The sequence below is a fragment of the Pseudogymnoascus verrucosus genome (genome assembly GCF_001662655.1).
Source record: "Pseudogymnoascus verrucosus strain UAMH 10579 unplaced genomic scaffold scaffold_14, whole genome shotgun sequence".
NCBI classification, from domain to species: domain Eukaryota; kingdom Fungi; phylum Ascomycota; class Leotiomycetes; order Thelebolales; family Thelebolaceae; genus Pseudogymnoascus; species Pseudogymnoascus verrucosus.
In genome coordinates this window covers 463,019-476,001 of record NW_017263665.1, presented here as the reverse complement: position 1 = coordinate 476,001, position 12,983 = coordinate 463,019, and the positions used below count along the sequence as shown (strand labels likewise).

Below are 12,983 nucleotides of genomic sequence, written 5' to 3'. Positions count from 1 at the left end.
CAAAATATTATTAATATTAATGAAAGATAAAATTACATAACACTGCAGACCAAAAAATTTAAACGGCTTCAATACCATAATAAATACAACCATCCATCTCAAAATAATTCTGACAACGTGGCAGTGGTCTCTTGTTTCGTGGTTCGGCATTTTTAGCAATTGCTAGCGGCACACCACCCCGCGTTTACCCCACAACACTAATATGGCCTGAGGAGCGACGCAAGGTCAGCACACTACAGACAATATAAACTTATGCACATATAATTATAGGATTCAGGAATAACGAATTGCCATTTAGAAACCATAACTTAACTACTACCGTTAAAGGCAGGCCATTGACCCCCAGTTGCAATGATCTTGTTTGGCTCAGAGCAACTCCGTTGTATTATACATCCACTATCATAAGTGCTTCCATTTATGAGATATCATATCTCGATACATATACTGTTGTATCCTTCCATCCAACCTTACCAATTAACATCTTGAAGAAGCTCAATCATCATCATCATGCATATCCCCTCGCACCCCTCGACCAGCTGCACCCTGACCAGACACCCTTCCTCCACTTGCTCGCCCCGTGATATCCTGCCACGTTGCTCCAAACCTCCTCCCTGTAGACGCCAACAGCCCCTCCTCTTCATCAGCCTCTGCATCCTGATCAATCTCACTCATGTTGAGCTTCGGTGTCCGGAACAGTGCTGTGACAAATATGATGAAGAAGATACCCAAGAATGCAAACTGTGCCCAGAAGTCTACCGCACCGAAGAATGGGAAGTTTGCAGTGATGCGGTTGATGAATGTTGACACGACACTGGGAGTGCAGATGTTTCCAGACTTGTCGGCATGGGACAGTTTGGTGCATTGCTTGATGAGTTCGGGGTGGTCGGTACAATCTGGCGCGTCCCCAGCGTATCGGGGTGGGTTCGTACAGAAAGTCTGAGGCCCATACAGCGAGTACTGGGGTGCGACAATAGTCGTGATCGCATAGTTGATTGCCAATACGATCAAGCTCAGCATCATGGTTGCTAGCAAAAGACCTTGCGGAGATGTACGGCCCTTGCGGATATCAAAAAGACGAACCCATAGGAATCTAATCCCAACTCTTGCAATGCCTGCGACAGAGCTGGCGAAGAAAAACAGGACCAAAAGAGCCATTAATATATAGTCGATGGGGAAAACCTTTGATGACTGAACAAAAATCCAGTCAATCGGCTGGAAGATGTGAACTCTGCCAAGAATATAGCCACACTGCTCTTTGCAGATGGAATTTTTGGCCTTATCGATTCCTGTGATGAGCATGGATACCCAAATCAAGATCGAGATTAAAAGCATAAATATACCACCGAGTAGCTTCAATGGTCGGAAAACCGCGCAGAGTTTTGTCCAGGCCTTTGCGACTTTAGACTGACCTTGCCCCTGAGCTTCGGCAGCCAGACGTTCGCGACGAACCAACGTCCGTTCCTCGCGAACAAGGCCTTCAAGCTCCCGCTGGTCCTTGGCTGGTAATCCATCTGGACGCCCGGCACTCCGTCCCTCCAACTGCCGCTGCCTCTCGCGGTTCTGCACCAGCGCAGAAGCTGTTGAAGCGTAGAGCTGGGGTGCTGAAATAGATGGTGCAGACTTGATAAAGGATATCGGCATCAACGCAAACCCTACAGCTGTATATAGCACGTATAATATCGTTCCAAGCGTAATCAAAAGACCCAGCGCGAATGTAAGCGCGCGCTCCCCCTTATTCGCAGACAGCAACCTCCTGAAATAATCAAAGTCCATTCGGCCATCTCTGTCGTGTGCTGCGACAGGCACGAAGAACCCGACCAGGAAAACAATGAGTGCCAATAGGATAAAAGCAGTCGTATACTTGAATGCATTCCAGAATCGCTGCGCGAAAGACTGCGTCCCTTCCTCTTCTTCGACCTCATCGTACTCCTCGTACCAGAAATAGGTGAAAGGGATGACGATTAAGCACAAGAGTGCATCAAGCGAGTATAATGCATAGTAGACAATCTTCAGAGTTAGCAGGATGCTGTCCACGCGCTCCGGTGTCGCCCAATCCTTCTTGATGCCGAGCTTCGATGACGATGTCGACGAGACAAGCGCAATGTCGACGGGAAGCAGGAATACCGTCGCGAGCAACGACGTCAATGTAAAAATCGTAACTGTCGTGACAACCGCCGACCTATCTCGAGGAGTTTGGTATGTGTATGTAAAAACTGCTGCGCCTGCTGCGACAAGGGCGACAGCAATGGCGTAGGAGAGCCATATGAATGCCGTTTGAATGAGAGCCATGATGACGTCGGTATCTAGGATCTGGAGAATAGCTGTTGTTAGCTTTGCGCACCATGAAAAACGTTCAGAAGACACCGATAGAGGGCTTACACAGTATTCAAACCAGCATTCAAAGTGCTAATAGTAGTCGGCCACAGTACAGTTGGCACATTGAAGCTCAAGATGGTCGCTGGCGGGGTTGAATAAGACAGTGGTGTTTCATGGAAGGAGAGTGTTTTGACCAAGCTTCAGGGACTGAAGGTACATACAGACAGGGGGGGTGGCTGGATCAAGGGTGCACAGACCAACGCGGCAGACAGCTTGACCCGCGCGCGTCGGAACTTCTTGTCTACATGTCCATCCACAAAGTCCGAAAAGCATCCCAGTTGTCTCCAGACACCACGAAATGCATGGATTGACACCAGTCGTCTACTCATAATGCAGTGTTTTACGGAGCTGGCGCCTCCCACTGCCGCCACACACTCCCTGACCTTACCCTTCACTTCTGGAACCGCTACGAATCTCATTGTCGCAAAGACCTCGTTGCTCCAGATCTTCTCCGCCAAGACCGTTACGGTGGAGCTTGAGGCTGCAGGTTCAGGTGGTGACAACGAAGATACGGAAGATGCGATCATCAACAGCAGACAATTGGGGGGCGACGAAGATGGATTCGAGTCCTCGTTTCTCGACCCAGACGCCGTCCAACGTTCAACACTCGCAAGCACAACAAAGCTCGTTTTGGTCGGCGAGTATGCGCTCGCTGGAACTGTAACATCGTTGGCACGCATCAAGATATCCGACTCGAAGTCCGGGGGAGAGTCCTTGTTGCTCTCTTTCAAGGACGCAAAGCTTAGTTTGGTGGAGTGGGACCCAGAGAGACATGGACTATCGACAGTCTCAATTCATTACTACGAGCAAGAAGAAATTGGCGGATCTCCTTGGGATCCATATCTTAGCAACTGCTTCAACTACTTGACAGCAGACCCTCGTGGCCGTTGTGCTGCGCTAAAATTCGGAGCACGCAACCTGGCGATCTTACCATTTCGCCAGGGCGATGAAGATACCGCAATGGACGACTGGGACGAAGAACTCGATGGCCCAAGGCCAACTACCGCAATAATTACAAGCGACAACAAAGGCCATGAAGATACGCCTTATGCACCGTCATTTGTTCTCCGACTATCGTCACTTGATCCAACCCTCATCCATACCGTTCACCTAGCATTTCTTTACGAGTACCGCGAGCCTACGTTTGGAATTCTATCTTCAACATTGTCGCCATCCTCCTCCCTCCTCGATGAGCGGAAAGATCAACTCTCATACATGGTCTTCACGTTGGACCTCAACCAAAAGGCATCAACGACCATCTTAGTAGTGACCGGCCTCCCGTACGACTTATTTAAAGTGATTCCTCTGCCATCGCCCGTTGGCGGAGCACTTCTTGTTGGAGGCAATGAACTCATTCATATTGATCAGTCTGGAAAAGCCAATGGTGTTGCAGTCAATGCACTTGCGAAATCTTGTACATCCTTCGGCCTCGTCGACCAGTCATCCTTGGAAATGAGGCTTGAAGGCTGTGCTGTTGAACAACTATCGGCCGACAATGGTGAAATGCTCATTATCTTAAATACCGGCGAACTTGCGATCCTCAGTTTCCGAATGGATGGCCGCTCTGTCTCCGGGCTAAACTTGCGCCGCGTTCCTTCAGAATCCGGCATTTCCATGGGTGCCCAGGCATCATGCACCAGCCTTATCAACCACAATTCAATGTTTATCGGCAGCGAAGATACTGATTCTATTGTTCTTGGATGGTCTAGGAAGGCAAAGCAGGCTGGCAGGCGGCGGTCGCAGCCAACCATTGACGCCGGAGATGATGCCGATGTGGATGGGACTGACGAGGACCAAGAAGATGAAGACGAAGACGATTTGTACGGCGAATCCACAGCTGCGATTCCTTTGAAGGGCGAAGTAGCTGCGGAGTCGAACAGCAAATCTGGCGACTATGCTTTTCGCATTCACGACTCCCTGGTTAATATTGCCCCTTTGAGGGATGTCACTCTTAGTAAGCCGGATTCTTCTCGGCACAATGAGAACGAGGAAGCTTCCAGCAGCACAAGACGTAATTTTGAACTTGTGGGAGTTACCGGCCGAAATATGAGTGGCTCCTTGTCATTTTTGAGGAGGGAAATCCAACCGAGTGTCATCGGTCGCTTCGAATTTCCGGAGGCACGGGGAATATGGACTCTGTGTGCCAAACGGCCTTTGATCAAGGGATTGGAAACCGAAAAATCCGAAACCACATTAGATACGGAATCTGAGCTTGGAGCCCAGTTTGACCGTCTTATGATTGTGTCAAAATCAACTGACGATACGCCAGAGGAGTCATCAGTATATGTACTAACATCGGCAGGGTTTGAAGCTTTGGCAGATACCGAATTCGAGCCTGCAGCTGGAGCAACCATCGAATGCGGGACTGTAGGTAATGGTATGAGAGTCGTCCAGATATTGAAATCGGAAGTCAGGAGCTATGATGGCGGTAGGTCTCTCCCCTCTCTTTTATTCCTTCTGTCTATTATATGCGGCGCTTCATTGAAATATATTTTGCCGCATATTGGAGTGTATTTGGGAAGACGCACTAGCCTTGGAGCAGCAGCAGAGACCTTCCATAGCATGAATGGAAAATATTTTACCCAGCTACACGTACCTTGCTCCCTTTTGTATTGATATCTTGTGCTGCGGCCTTTTGACGAATGAATGCTGACCTTGGATGTTGCCGATAGACCTTGGATTGGCTCAGATTCTGCCAATGTTCGACGATGAAACTGGCGCCGAGCCAAAGATTGTCGCTGCAAGCATAGTTGACCCCTACATGTTGCTAATCAGGGACGATGCAAGCATATTTGTTGCTTCATGTGACAGCGACAACGATCTGGAAGAGATTGAAAGGGGAGACGATAGCTTGTTGACAAATAAGTGGCTCTCTGGCTGCCTCTACAATGATTCTACGGGCAAGTTTTCCGAGACAGGATCGTCAAATGGAACCGGCACAGAAAAGACTGTTATCATGTCCCTGTTGAATGCCGAGGGTGCTCTCTTTGTAAGTGGAATTTAGCCCAACAGATTATACGTGCTCTAACTATTTACAGATGTATGCGCTGCCAGATCTGAGCAAGCCAATATACCAGGCCACTGGAGTATCGTTTATACCTACAACAATCTCCCCCGACTATGCAACTCGCAGGTCCACTGTGGCTGAGACCTTGACTGAGGTCTTGCTTGCTGATCTCGGTGATTCTACGTCAAAATCACCATACCTCATTGTGAGTGCATTCAACAATTCAAGTTATTCTAAGCTAACTAACTATTGTAGTTCCGAGCGTCAAATGACGATCTTACAATATACGAGCCATTCCGAGTCCCATCTGAGGCTCCACGTCCTTTATTGAAATCTCTGCATTTTCAAAAGATCCATAACCCTCACTTAGCAAAGACCGCGAATCCAGAGAAGGAAGTGGCTGCTGATCCAGAGTCAGCAAAACGAGATTCCCCTATGCGGGCAATCGCCAATGTCGGTGGCCTTTCAAGTGTCTTCTTGCCGGGTGACTCGCCTTCGTTCGTGGTCAAGAGCTCTAAGAGTACACCACGGGTTGTTGGGCTGGGAGGTAATGGTGTTCGGAGCTTAAGCAGCTTCCACACAGAAGGATGCGATCGCGGATTCATATATGTTGATTCGAAAGGGATTGCTCGCGTTTCCCAACTAGAGCCGGAAACAAATGTGACCGACGTTGGGTTGACGCTACGAAAGGTAAAGATCGGAGAGGAAATTCAAGCCGTGACATATCATCCTCCGAAGGATGTGTATGTTATTGGCACGATGATCAAGGAGCCATTTGAGCTACCCAAGGATGATGATTACCACCGGGAGTGGGCAAAGGAAGATATAACCTTCAAGCCGCTGACTGGGCGCGGGTTCCTGAAGCTGCTTAGCCCAACCACCTGGTCAGTAATTGACGAGGTTGAACTCGACCCCCACGAGATCATCATGTGCATCAAGACACTCAACCTTGAAGTATCTGAGAATACGCACGAGCGGAAACAGCTCATCACAGTCGGTACCGCGATATCCAAGGGAGAGGATCTGGCCATCCGGGGCCGCGTCTACGTCTACGAGGTCATCACTGTCGTTCCATTCCCTAACCGCCCAGAGACCAACAAGAAGCTGAAGCTCATTGCCAAGGAAGAAATCCCTCGTGGCGCCATCACTGGGATATCTGAAATCGGGACACAGGGGTTTATGATTGTCGCGCAGGGCCAAAAGTCCATGGTGAGAGGCTTGAAAGAAGACGGGACTCTGCTCCCTGTAGCATTCATCGATATGAACACATATGTGACAACTGTCAAGTCGTTGCCAGGTACGGGCATGTGCCTCTTTGCCGATGCCATCAAAGGTGTCTGGTTTGCTGGTTACTCCGAGGAACCATACAAAATGACTATCTTTGGCAAGCAGTCGCAAGGCATGGAGGTAATAACCGCCGACTTATTACCTATCGGCGATGAATTATACATCGTCGTTGCAGACTCAGACTGCAACTTGCACGTTCTACAGTTCGACCCAGAGCGTAAGCCAAACTTCCACCCAGCACAATAGAAATAACTAACACCTCGCAGATCCAAAGTCTCTCCACGGCCAACTCCTCCTGCAACGTACAACATTCTCCCTCGGCGGGCACATGCCTACCACAATGACGCTGCTCCCTCTCACCACCGCTCAGGCCCCCACCCCAGCCGTAACCTCAACAGAGTCTGAACCCACGAACCCAGTCTCAGGGTTACTCATGACGCTTTCCAGTGGCGCAATCGCCGTCCTCACCCCGCTCTCCGAACAACAATACCGACGACTAAATGCCCTCAGCAATCACCTGTCGAACCTTCTCTACCACCCTGCAGGCCTTAATCCGAAAGCTCACAGGATAAGCAACACGGCGCCCGAAGCCGTGATTGGAGGCCGACCAATCGTGGACGGCAGTGTGTTGTGGAGATGGCTGGAGCTGGGAAGCCAGAAGCGGGCGGAGGTGGCGGGGCGGGTAGGCGTTGACGGAGAGACTATTCGGGAAGATCTCCAAGAGATTGCTGCGGGACTAGGGTATTTGTGAGGAGGGTTGGCGGTCTCAGGGTCTCAGGGGTACTCGTGTCGCCAGAGAGTCTGAGAAGGGACCGGGCGGAACAGCCACCCAAAGGTTCCAAACAGCCCACAGACGCTGTTGTTGCTCAAGTAGCTTGTAGAAATTAAAAATTAAAATATGATTCTCAATCACTCAGAAACTATCAAGGCTTTTTAACACGCCAGTTACTCAGAAATCCAGGCCATGGGAGAAATCCCATCAGCTTCAGCGTAGGTATGAATTCCCAACTATGTAAAGTCTCTCTTCGGACTTTAAGCGACACGCGAATTGGGAGCAGGATAAAAAGTATGGGGAGATGAGACAGAAGATTTACAGTTGCGGGCGTAATAGGACTGGTATATTGCTGGATATATATGCTTCAAACGTTTTAAAGGGGTATCGAGTGACAGTAAATACGCCAATCCGACTACTAAAGACAGAAATGATACTACTCCAGCAAATCCTACCATTGACTCCGTGCATTATTTTAGGGGGTATCGTAAATCGCGGTATAGGTACAGACGCAACGTTCACTCTCCAACCATTTCGATAGAAGGTAGATATCACGAAGCCGGCCCGCCATCTGTCCAGGAGATCCTGCTTCTCTGGAGCATCCGCAGCAGCGGCCGGACTAAAACCCAGCCATTCCCTCTTATACAACGTGAACCACGTTTCTTTCCTTATGGCCCTTTGCCTCCTCCTCAAAAGCGATCCCGAGGTTGCAGTATGTCTTCGGTAGATATGTTTCTACTACTGAGTTCAATATCGACCGTCTTCTGGATCCCTGTATGCGGAAAGTCATCGGAGGCGGCCTCAGAACTGATCCTCTTCTTGGTAGGGCCATTATCCGACATTATATATCCCGACCGGCTATACTGATTATGTGTCTGTCGCGATCTGTTGTTTGAGTTGTACGGCGAGTCGGTGAACACCCTGTTGAAAATTGCCTGGAAGCAGGGCCGCATGACGACCAACGAGGCGGCAATAATGGTAATGTTGAATTCGGTTACGATGACGAGATGTGTTGGGATGGCGTTGTCTAGGAATGTTAGCTGATATTAAGGGGAAAGGGGGGTTGGGGACACAAACAGGTAAAATCCTTCTTGACGTTATAGAAGCCGCTTATCATCCAGAGGCGGATGATGGAGACGGCCGTGTCGCTAGAAGAAAGAGTTAACTCAGTTATAGAAGATAAGTGTCATTTCAGGGGGCATACACTAGGCCTAACATTACAAGCGCTGTTAACTGCTTGATCTCGATGCGCTTGTTTTGTGTCCGGAGTAGAATTGGTAGCGGGATGGCGATGAGTGCCAACGACGTGAGGATATTGATAGACGACGTAACGTAGTTAAACATGATCTGAGTATCGACGCAGTGGCCCGGTTCCTTGGAGTACCAGCTCTTGTGGATTGGTTGACAGGCGAAGATACCAACGAAAGTGGCTGCTGTGAAGAAGCCAACGACAATGACCATAGTGATATAATTGGCGATGCGGCAGAATCGTACAACTGGAATATCGACAGTGCTGAGTAGATCACGATATACCAGGCCCAGAGAAAGCTTGCTGAACATCAACGGGAATTTGGTGAAGATCTGGATGAGCCAGAACACCTAATGAGACGGTTAGAAGCTGTGGTTAGAAAAAGCACGGGAGCACACACAATCATCGTCTTATAAGATCCCTTGAGGTCTGGTGGAAGATCGTTTTGGTGACGGGCATATCCAAACTTTGCACAAACTGGTGAACTGTAAGTGCTCTAAACTGAAAAACAAGGGCGGCGTTCTTACTGATGATGTCTAGGACCATGTGGATTAATGAAGTGATCTGAGTTTCCAGTAAGCAGCATGTCTTAAAGGGAGCCACTGCAAAGACCAAGTTGGCTACGAACCATGGCGCAACATATCATGTAATCGGAGAGGGTAAGGGCATTCTTTGCCTGTCTATACCCAACCCGTAGAGCGACGAAAGCAAAGGCGATGAAAGTTGCGAGAATGTCGACACTCAAAAAGAGCGACACCCGTGTCTCTACCATGGCGATCGTGGTATGATTGAAGATGAGCTGGTCTTCGAGAACAATGGAATCAATCCAGAGTTAGGAATGGACTCCTTGGTTTGAGAGAGCAAAAGGCGTCAACGCATTATACTTATGAGAGCCAAGCTACGCTTCCCATATATGTAGGCCAGGCTCAAGGCCAGAGTCTCAGACGGGACTTCCCAGCATGAAGAAGATTGCTTGTTTGTGTCGCACTGCTAGGACGCAGGCGATCCATCCTCTCGACAGCGATCACAGGGAGGGGCCTGTCAGTGGGAGATCCTCCTACTCCGCATGCGTCTGAGATCATCGTATATGTGGGGATTCATATGTCGCCAAGAGTTGTTCAGAAATAACGCAGGCATTTATTGAAGTCACCAGGGGGGATGTTACTTTCATGAGAATACGGAGTAAGTACGAGTACCTATCGGACAAAAGCCGCGTTCCAGTGACCCTGTACAGGGTCTACAAGTTCCATTGACTCTGTGCGTGGTCCACACGTGCTACGAGTGGACTAGATCTGCATTCATCTGACCTCGCACTTCTTACATCACACCTCTTCCTCTTTCTTCTTCTCCCGTCACGTCGTATGGAACGCATCGCCTAGACATGACGACTACACAAGAGAAGACGCCGGAGGTGATGGCGACTGATTCTGCCAGCGCCGACACCAGGGACATGAAGTTGGGCATCGCGAGAGTTGATTCCGATCAATTGAGTGGTGTCTCAGCCAGGAAACTTCTCCTCAAATGCGACTTGCGCCTTGTGCCGATCTTGGGCACGCTCTATCTCGTTTCCTTCTTCGACCGCTCCAACATTGCTAATGCGAGGCTCTTCGGCCTCGAGAAGTCGCTCAATATGCCGTCGAACGGCTTCAACACCTGCCTATGGATTTTCTACTTACCCTTTGTCATAATTGAGATTCCGAGCAACTTGATCATGAGCATGAACAAGATCAAGCCAAACTACTGGCTAGCGGGCATGATGTTCATTCTTGGTGAGTCTCGCACTACGCAGAGTTGTCGCCTCAATTACTTACAAGCCATGAATAGGTCTCGTTTCCATGTGCCAGGGATTCACCAAGAGCTACGGTGGTTTGCTTGCTTGCCGCTTCCTCATGGGTATCCTAGAGGCCGGTCTCCCACCAGGCATGTTATTAGGCGCCCTTTTCGCACCTATGTCATCTACTAACAGTTAATAGGAGCCGCGTTACTTATTGGTCAGTACTACAAGCGCAGCGAGTTCAATGTCCGCTTCGCGTGGTTCATCTGTTTCGCTCTCGGAGGTAGTGCTTGCGGTGGTCTCCTCGCATTCGCTCTCGAGCACATGGGTGGGCTCGCAGGCTACGAATCTTGGAGATGGGTCTTCATTATCGAGGGCCTCATCACCATCGCTTTCAGTGTCGTCGCCTTTATGATCATTCCAGGCTTCCCCGAGGATGCCAAGTTCCTCACCGAGCCTGAGCGTGCTTTCCTCCTCAAGCGCCTACGTGACGACCGCGGTAACGAAAAGACCGATATGAAGGGTGTGCCATGGTTGCGAGTACTTCTCGACTGGAAAGTGTGGGCCTTGTAAGACACCCATCACCTACTATTTATCACAAGCTAACCAGACACCCCTAGCACGGTTGTCTTCTTCTGCTGCGACATGAGCGCCGCGTCAATCTCTGCCTTCACCCCCACCATCCTCAAGGAGCTCGGCTGGACCAAATCGACCGCACAGGTCATGTCGATCCCGATCTGGGTCGTCGGCATCGTGTTCACGCTGTCCGCCTCCTTCCTCTCCGGAAAACTCTCTATTCGCTACCCCTTCGTCTTCTTTGGCATTGCCCTCTCGCTCGTTGGGTGGGCGATCCAACTCGCGCAGGTTCAGCCACCTGGAGTGCGGTACTTTGCCCTCTTCGCCATTGCCTCCGGAGCCTTCATGCAGATGCCCATTCTAATTGGGTGGCTGAATGGAAACCTACGAGGACGGCCGGCCCAGGCTGTAGGTGCAGCTGTGCAGCTGGGGATAGGGAATTGCGCAAATTTCATCAGCAGTAATGTGTTTATCTTTGGGGAGGCGCCGAAATATCCAACAGGGTTCAAGGCGGGACTTGCAATCACGGCGGTTGGTGGCGGGGTGCTAGTTGTTGTTGTGCTCTTGATGGCTTGGCACAACTCGAAACTGTCAAAAGCTGAGGAGGGAGGGGAGGTCAAGGACGAACATGACCAGGAAAATTTCCGGTACCTTCTGTAGAAAGGCGGGCCTTAGAGTACATATGTCTTGGAAAGGTTGTATAGATATGTGTACAGCTAGAGTAGACAGCATGAACTAGACCACTTCTACACTTCCACCAGTAACAACAGCATATGTCGAGAGGAAACAGGGATACTATAGAGGAGCAACTAAGCTTAGTGTCGGGGTTCTAAGAGCGAAGGATTCACGGTAGCCGTGCCAAGCCGTTGGATTTAATCTCACAGACAAGGTCTTGTAACAGGCAAGAAAATACGGATGCACCACTGCACAACGTACATACTAGACTCACTCTACTAGGACTAAGCAGTATAACTAGCGTTATACTGCTTGAACACTGCTTTACAAGGGCGGGTTTCGGAGAGGATACTTGAGTTAGACAAGACTTTCATAGACTGGCGGGCCGCTGAAAGGGCGAGGTCCGCCTAAAACTAAGAGCGGAAGGCGCTCAGGTGCCGTGCCGTCGCTGTAACGTCGCTTGTGAGAATCCACTTCTCGTAAAAGACTTAGATGAGAAGGCGCAACGAGTCTGTGAGATGATGATAGCACTGGCTGGCAGGCGCCCTTTGCTTTTTTTACGAGAAGAGTGGCACGCTAGGGAAAGGGAGGGTACAGTAGTCCTCGGACCTACTATGTACACAGTACAGCACAGGATTTGAATTGCAATTAGAGCACACCGTTGGTTGTTATAGTTGTGGGGACGCGCTATGCATACTCCATGTCCTGCCTCCTTTCGGCCTCGCAGGCATTAGCTCGGCATTCTCACCAAAGTCTCCCAGCGCACCCACTCACGAGCTCAGAGACCTAGCAACCGATCTCGCGTATGTGACGACCCCGGCGATCCCGGTGATTGACCGAAAACCCTACCCAAACTCGCACCGACGGGTCTGTGCCCGGCGTGCAATTCGTGCGGAGAAACTCCGAACGCCACGCCGACAGGGCCGCGCCAGGGGGGGAGGAATCGTGGCTGGCGCGGGAATCACCGAGACATAGATGCTGAGACAGGAAGCTGCGTGGTTGTGAGATGCGGGTCTGCTGGGACGTTGTGGAGAGACAGGCGCCTGGGAAGGAATGGAATGCTAGTATTAAGACGAGGTGGGAATATCATACCCACCTGTCCATCCCGCCCCCGGCTGGGGAAGTAAGTGAAAGAAGCATTCACGAACTCCATCTGCTAGTCAACCGCTCCCCGATCTCTGTACTTGTACTCTAGCTCGGCCTAAGCGCTGTCCGTGAAATAGCCTGCGGCATCTCCCAGATCGACCGTGCAATGAGTCCGCCCGCC

The 12,983-nt window shown here is 50.2% G+C and overlaps 4 protein-coding genes across 4 annotated transcripts; 2 read left to right on the top strand and 2 right to left on the bottom strand.

Annotated features, from left to right (window-relative positions):
* Positions 1-272: 272 nt before the first annotated feature.
* VE01_04036 (uncharacterized protein) lies at positions 273-2,499 on the bottom strand. The gene is made up of 2 exons (XM_018273513.2): positions 2,380-2,499; positions 273-2,310 (listed from the first exon to the last, which is right to left on the bottom strand). The coding sequence occupies exon 2, from the start codon at positions 2,287-2,289 to the stop codon at positions 493-495; it is 1,797 nt and encodes a 598-aa protein (XP_018131657.1). The 5' UTR covers positions 2,290-2,310; positions 2,380-2,499; the 3' UTR covers positions 273-492.
* Positions 2,500-2,632: 133 nt separating this feature from the next.
* CFT1 (mRNA cleavage and polyadenylation factor subunit) lies at positions 2,633-7,585 on the top strand. The gene is made up of 5 exons (XM_018273512.2): positions 2,633-4,804; positions 5,049-5,365; positions 5,415-5,588; positions 5,639-6,887; positions 6,937-7,585. The coding sequence occupies exons 1-5, from the start codon at positions 2,707-2,709 to the stop codon at positions 7,419-7,421; spliced, it is 4,323 nt and encodes a 1,440-aa protein (XP_018131656.1). The 5' UTR covers positions 2,633-2,706; the 3' UTR covers positions 7,422-7,585.
* Positions 7,586-7,766: 181 nt separating this feature from the next.
* VE01_04034 (uncharacterized protein) lies at positions 7,767-9,805 on the bottom strand. Its single transcript, XM_018273511.2, has 6 exons — positions 9,320-9,805; positions 9,219-9,255; positions 9,092-9,168; positions 8,647-9,041; positions 8,520-8,590; positions 7,767-8,469 (listed from the first exon to the last, which is right to left on the bottom strand). Exons 1-6 carry the CDS (start codon positions 9,461-9,463, stop codon positions 8,132-8,134), a joined length of 1,062 nt encoding a protein of 353 aa, XP_018131655.1. The 5' UTR covers positions 9,464-9,805; the 3' UTR covers positions 7,767-8,131.
* Positions 9,806-9,987: 182 nt separating this feature from the next.
* On the top strand, positions 9,988-11,824 carry VE01_04033 (uncharacterized protein). The gene is made up of 4 exons (XM_059463588.1): positions 9,988-10,460; positions 10,516-10,611; positions 10,665-11,034; positions 11,086-11,824. Exons 1-4 carry the CDS (start codon positions 10,073-10,075, stop codon positions 11,699-11,701), a joined length of 1,470 nt encoding a protein of 489 aa, XP_059319807.1. The 5' UTR covers positions 9,988-10,072; the 3' UTR covers positions 11,702-11,824.
* Positions 11,825-12,983: the final 1,159 nt, after the last annotated feature.